General features: G+C 50.7%; 1 protein-coding gene across 1 annotated transcript in view; it reads right to left on the reverse strand.

Annotated features, from left to right (window-relative positions):
• LOC116958315 (uncharacterized) overlaps positions 1-4,978 on the reverse strand; it is a gene marked incomplete at its 3' end in the record, with an annotated part of 45,514 nt that extends 40,536 nt beyond the window's left edge. The window contains exon 1 of the mRNA XM_076064616.1: positions 4,360-4,978. Coding sequence (XP_075920731.1) covers positions 4,360-4,456 — 97 coding nt within the window. The remainder of the gene's footprint in view (positions 1-4,359) is intronic.
• Positions 4,979-6,000: the final 1,022 nt, after the last annotated feature.

The following is a 6,000-nucleotide window of genomic DNA, read 5'->3' on the forward strand; positions in this document are numbered from 1 at the left end:
ATTGATTGCTCACGCTTACGGTGGCTTTCAGACAGCATACATAAATTTTTCGTCTTCCCCCTCCTCTTTTCCGAACATAGATGGACTCGTCCATTTGAATAAACTTTCAAATCGCTCTCCGTGGTGCTAACGTTTAAAAACAAAACCGCCACTTTTTTCAAATTTTCTTGCTGTGGTTTTCACACCTGATGATGATTGCTTGTGTTGCAGTCGTAAACGTCGTGAGAATTTTCTTGTTTTATATTTTTATTATTATATTGTTTCCCTTCTACGTGGTGGTTTTCACACCTGATGATGATTGCTTGTGTTGCAGTCGAAACGTCGTGCGAATTTTCGTGTTTTATATTTGTATTATTTTATTGTTTCCCTTCGACGTGGTGGTTTTCACACCTGATGATGATTGCTTGTGTTGCAGTCGTAAACGTCGTGAGAATTTTCTTGTTTTATATTTTTATTATTTTATTGTTTCCCTTCTACGTGGTGACTTTACCGGAAGAACCAAGAATATGAATAGGTAGGGGGTTGTTTTGCCAGACTCACCTACACACTCACTCACTCACTCACCTACACTTCCACCTACACACTCACTCACCTACACACTCACCTACACACTCACTCACACACTCACCTACACACTCACTCACTCACCTACACACTCACACATCTACACACACACACATCTACACACACACACCTACACTCACCTACACACACACACACATCTACACTCACCTACACCCGCTCAACTACACACTCACTCACTCACCTACACACTCACCTACACACTCACCTACACTCGCTCACCTACACACTCACCTACACTCGCTCACCTACACACTCACTCACCTACACACTCACTCACCTACACACTCACCTACACACTCACTCACCTACACACTCACTCACCTACACACTCACCTACACACTCACTCACCTACACACTCACCTACACACTCACTCACACACTCACCTACACACTCACTCACCTACACACTCACTCACTCACCTACACACTCACACATCTACACACACACACACCTACACTCACTCACCTACACACACACATCTACACACTCACATACAATCGCTGAACTACACACTCACTCACTCACCTACACACTCACCTACACACTACCCTACACACTCACCTACACACTCACTCACACACTCACCTACACACTCACTCACCTACACACTCACTCACTCACCTACACACTCACACATCTACACACACACACACCTACACTCACTCACCTACACACACACACACATCTACACTCACCTACACTCGCTCAACTACACACTCACTCACTCACCTACACACTCACCTACACACTCACCTACACTCGCTCACCTACACACTCACCTACACTCGCTCACCTACACACTCACTCACCTACACACTCACTCACCTACACACTCACCTACACACTCACTCACACACTCACATACACACTCACTCACCTACACACTCACTCACTCACCTACACACTCACACATCTACACACACACACCTACACTCACTCACCTACACACACACACATCTACACACTCACCTACAATCGCTGAACTACACACTCACTCACTCACCTACACACTCACCTACACACTCACCTACACACTCACCTACACACTCACTCACACACTCACCTACACACTCACTCACCTACACACTCACTCACTCACCTACACACTCACACATCTACACACACACACCTACACTCATTCACCTACACACACACACATCTACACACTCACCTACAATCGCTGAACTACACACTCACTCACTCACCTACACACTCACCTACACACTCACTCACACACTCACCTACACACTCACTCACCTACACACTCACTCACTCACCTACACACTCACACATCTACACACACACACACCTACACTCACTCACCTACACACACACACATCTACACACTCACCTACAATCGCTGAACTACACACTCACTCACTTACCTACACACTCACCTACACACTCACCTACACACTCACTCACCTACACACTCACCTACACACTCACTCACCTACACACTCACTCACTCACCTACACACTCACACACTCACCTACACACTCACACACACACTCACTCACCTACACACTAACCTACACACTCACTCACCTACACACTCACCTACACACTCACACATCTACACACTCACCTACACTCGCTCACCTACACACTCACTTACCCAGCTGCGCACGCACTCACCTACCCCACTAACCACTCACTCACCTACCCACCCACTCATCTACCCACACTCAGTGCGCTAACCACTGCACCACCGCTCCCCACACACTCACACATAGTGCGCTAACTACTGCACCACCACTCCCCACACACACACAGTGCGCTAACCACTGCACGACCGCTCCCCACACACTCACACACAGTGCGCTAACCACAGCACCACCGCTCCCCACTCACACACAGTGCGCTAATCACTGCACCACCGCTCCCCACAAACACACAGTGCGCCAACCACTGCACCACCGCTCCCCACAAACACACAGTGCGCCAACCACTGCACCACCGCTCCCCACACACACACAGTGCGCTAACCACTGCACCACCACTCTCCACACACACACATTGTGCTAACCACTGCACCACCGCTCCCCACACAAAGACACACACAGACACACACACTGATACACTCACAGACAAAATAGCAAACACACACACCGAAACACTCAGAGACTAACACACAGACACACGAACACACACACCGAGGCACTAACACACACACGCACTAACACACACAGACACACACATTGACACATACACACTGACACACACACTGAAACACACAAACACACACACAGAGACACTGACACACACATACATACATACAAACACACGGACACTGACACACACATTGACACACACACACTGACACACACAAACAGACACACACACAGACACACACATTAACACACACACACACTGTCCGGCAAAACAACCCCCTACCTCCTCACGGTGCCGGACGGGCAACTCTGTCGTGGACAGTGCTGTGGGGGGAGGGCCAATTCCGATTGGCCTTTCCCCTCATGGCATCTGTGACCACCACAGAGGTTAAATCAGGGCTCTGGACGGGTGCGAGGGGCTGGTAACCCCTCCACCTTCAATAAATTACCACTAAACCACGTCTAAAATATCTAATTAATAAGCTTGCGCCGGAGGCCCCGGGGGGACAGGCGTCTATGACGTCTCCTGGCAAAACTCCATCTGGCGGAGCCAGGAGATTGAATCTCTACCCTCGGGGCTCCTCCAGAAACAACAAAAAGCCACTATGGGTGGCCACGTGGAATGTTCGAACGCTCACTGCGGAGGAGAGGCTGCCACTCCTCTGTCGGGAGCTGGACCGGTACCGCCTGGATCTCTGTGACATTCAGGAGGTCCGGTGGACCGGCTCTGGCTCCTGCCACCATGAGGGGGTGGACAGTCCTCTACTCGGGGCAGCAGACTGCCAAACAACAGGGTGTGGCTCTTCTTTTGAACAAAATAATGAAGGGGGCGTGGGAGCGTGGCGGTGAGGTGTGGGAAGCTGTAAGCCCCGGGCTACTTTGGGCTCGCCTTCCCATCAACCGGTAGCGAGGAGTGGTGGTCTTGGTTACTTATGCCCCCACCGAAGATGAACATCCATGGAGGGATGCAGGCAAAGCCGATGAGTCAGATGCCTTCTATGACCTCCTGTCACAGGTGCTGGCTAAAGTGGCCCTCGGGATAGAGTCATCTTGTTGGGTGACTTCAATGCCCGAGTTGGTCATGATGCTGGCACCTGGTCTGGAGTGATTGGAAGGCATGGGCCAGATCAGCTCAATAACAACGGTAGGAGGCTGCTAGATTTTTGTGCAGTCCATGGGCTTGTAATTACCAACACGCTGTTCCGGCATCGGCGCATCCACACAACATCACGGATGCACGCCGGGTCCAAGCAAGAACATCTGCTGGACTACATAGTGACGGACCAGCGGATGCGAGCCCATGTCCTTGACACCAGGACCTACCGTGGAGCTGATCTGCCCTCTGACCATCGACTAGTCATCTGTAAGATGTGCCTGCCATTCTTCCACTCCGGTGGTGGGTGTACACCCAGGACCCCATTCCAACCTAAGGTGGCCGGGTCTCAGTTAGCTGATGAAAGTTGCAAGCGATGTTGAGGGTAAATGGGCGAGGTTTAGGACTGTGACTCATGCAGCTGCAATGGCTGCTTTGGGTACGCGGTCCAGACATCACCAGAGACCCTGGCTGACAGAGGACGTGTTGAGGATGGTTGAGAAAAAGCGACAGGCCCACTCTCATCGGCTATAGAATCCCACGTCGGAGAATGAGGAGGCTTACCGCAGCCTTCGCTCGAAGGTTCGGAGAGCCGTGAGGCGCTGCAAGGATGGGTGGTGGTCACGGGTTGCTGAGGAGATGGAGTCTGCCTCAGTGGCATGCGATAACAAATCTCTATTTAACTCCATCAAAAATGTAACCTGCAGCGCCACACCTATTACCATCATTAGGGGAAAGAACGGTGATCCAATCTCCGACCCCCAGGAACAGGTTTGCAGATTTGCTGAGCATTTCTGTGAGGTCCTGGGGGAGGGGAAATCCCTCAGCCAGGAAAACATCGTGGCACAAAGTGAGGATGACCCTGCTGAGGCTGCGGTGCCTCAAATATTGGAAGAAGTCATCCCCCTGTGAGTGGCTGGCTGAGGTGCCATCTGCTGAGGAAGTACAGTGACAAACACACACTGACACACACACACTGACACAAACACACTGACACAAACACACACTGACACACACACACACACTGACACACACACTGACACACACACTGACACACACACACTGACACACACACAGACACTGACACACACTGACACACACACATTGACACACACACAGTGACACACACACACAGTGACACACACACTGACACACACACAGTGACACACACACACACTGACACACACACACACACACTGACACACACACAGTGACACACACACACACTGACACACACACAGTGACACACACACACACTGACACACACACACTGACACACACACACAGTGACACACACACACTGACACACACACTGACACACACACACTGACACACACACTGACACACACACAGTGACACACACACACTGACACACACACACACTGACACACACACACACACTGACACACACACACAGTGACACACACACAGATAGTAACACACACAGTGACACACACACAGTGACACACACACACACTGCCACACACACTGACACACACACAGTGACACACACACACACTGACACACACACACACTGACACACACAGTGACACACACACACACACTGACACACACACACAGTGACACACACACAGTGACACACACACAGTGACACACGGACAGACACACACACAGTGACACACACACAGTGACACACACACAGTGACACACACACAGACAGTGACACACAGTGACACACACAGTGACACACACACAGTGACCCACACACACACAGTGACACAGACAGTGACACACACAGACAGTGACACACAGTGACACACACACACAGTGACACACACACACAGTGACACACACACAGTGACACACACAGACACACACAGTGACACACACACAGTGACACGCACACAGACACACACAGTGACACACACACAGTGACACACACAGTGACACACACACACAGTGACACACACACAGTGACACACACACAGTGACACACACAGACAGTAACACACACACACACACACAGTGACACACACAGTGTCACACACACAGTGTCACACACACAGTGACACACACACAGACACACACACAGTTACACACACACAGTGACACACACAGTGACACACACACAGACACACACACAGTGACACACACACAGTGACACACACAGTGTCTCACACACAGTGACACACACACACAGACACACACACACAGTGACACACACACAGTGACACACACACACAC

The sequence above is a fragment of the Petromyzon marinus genome, unplaced genomic scaffold (genome assembly GCF_048934315.1).
Source record: "Petromyzon marinus isolate PM22_M1 ecotype Great Lakes invasive population unplaced genomic scaffold, UKy_Petmar_22M1.pri1.0 PM_Scaffold_547, whole genome shotgun sequence".
NCBI classification, from domain to species: domain Eukaryota; kingdom Metazoa; phylum Chordata; class Hyperoartia; order Petromyzontiformes; family Petromyzontidae; genus Petromyzon; species Petromyzon marinus.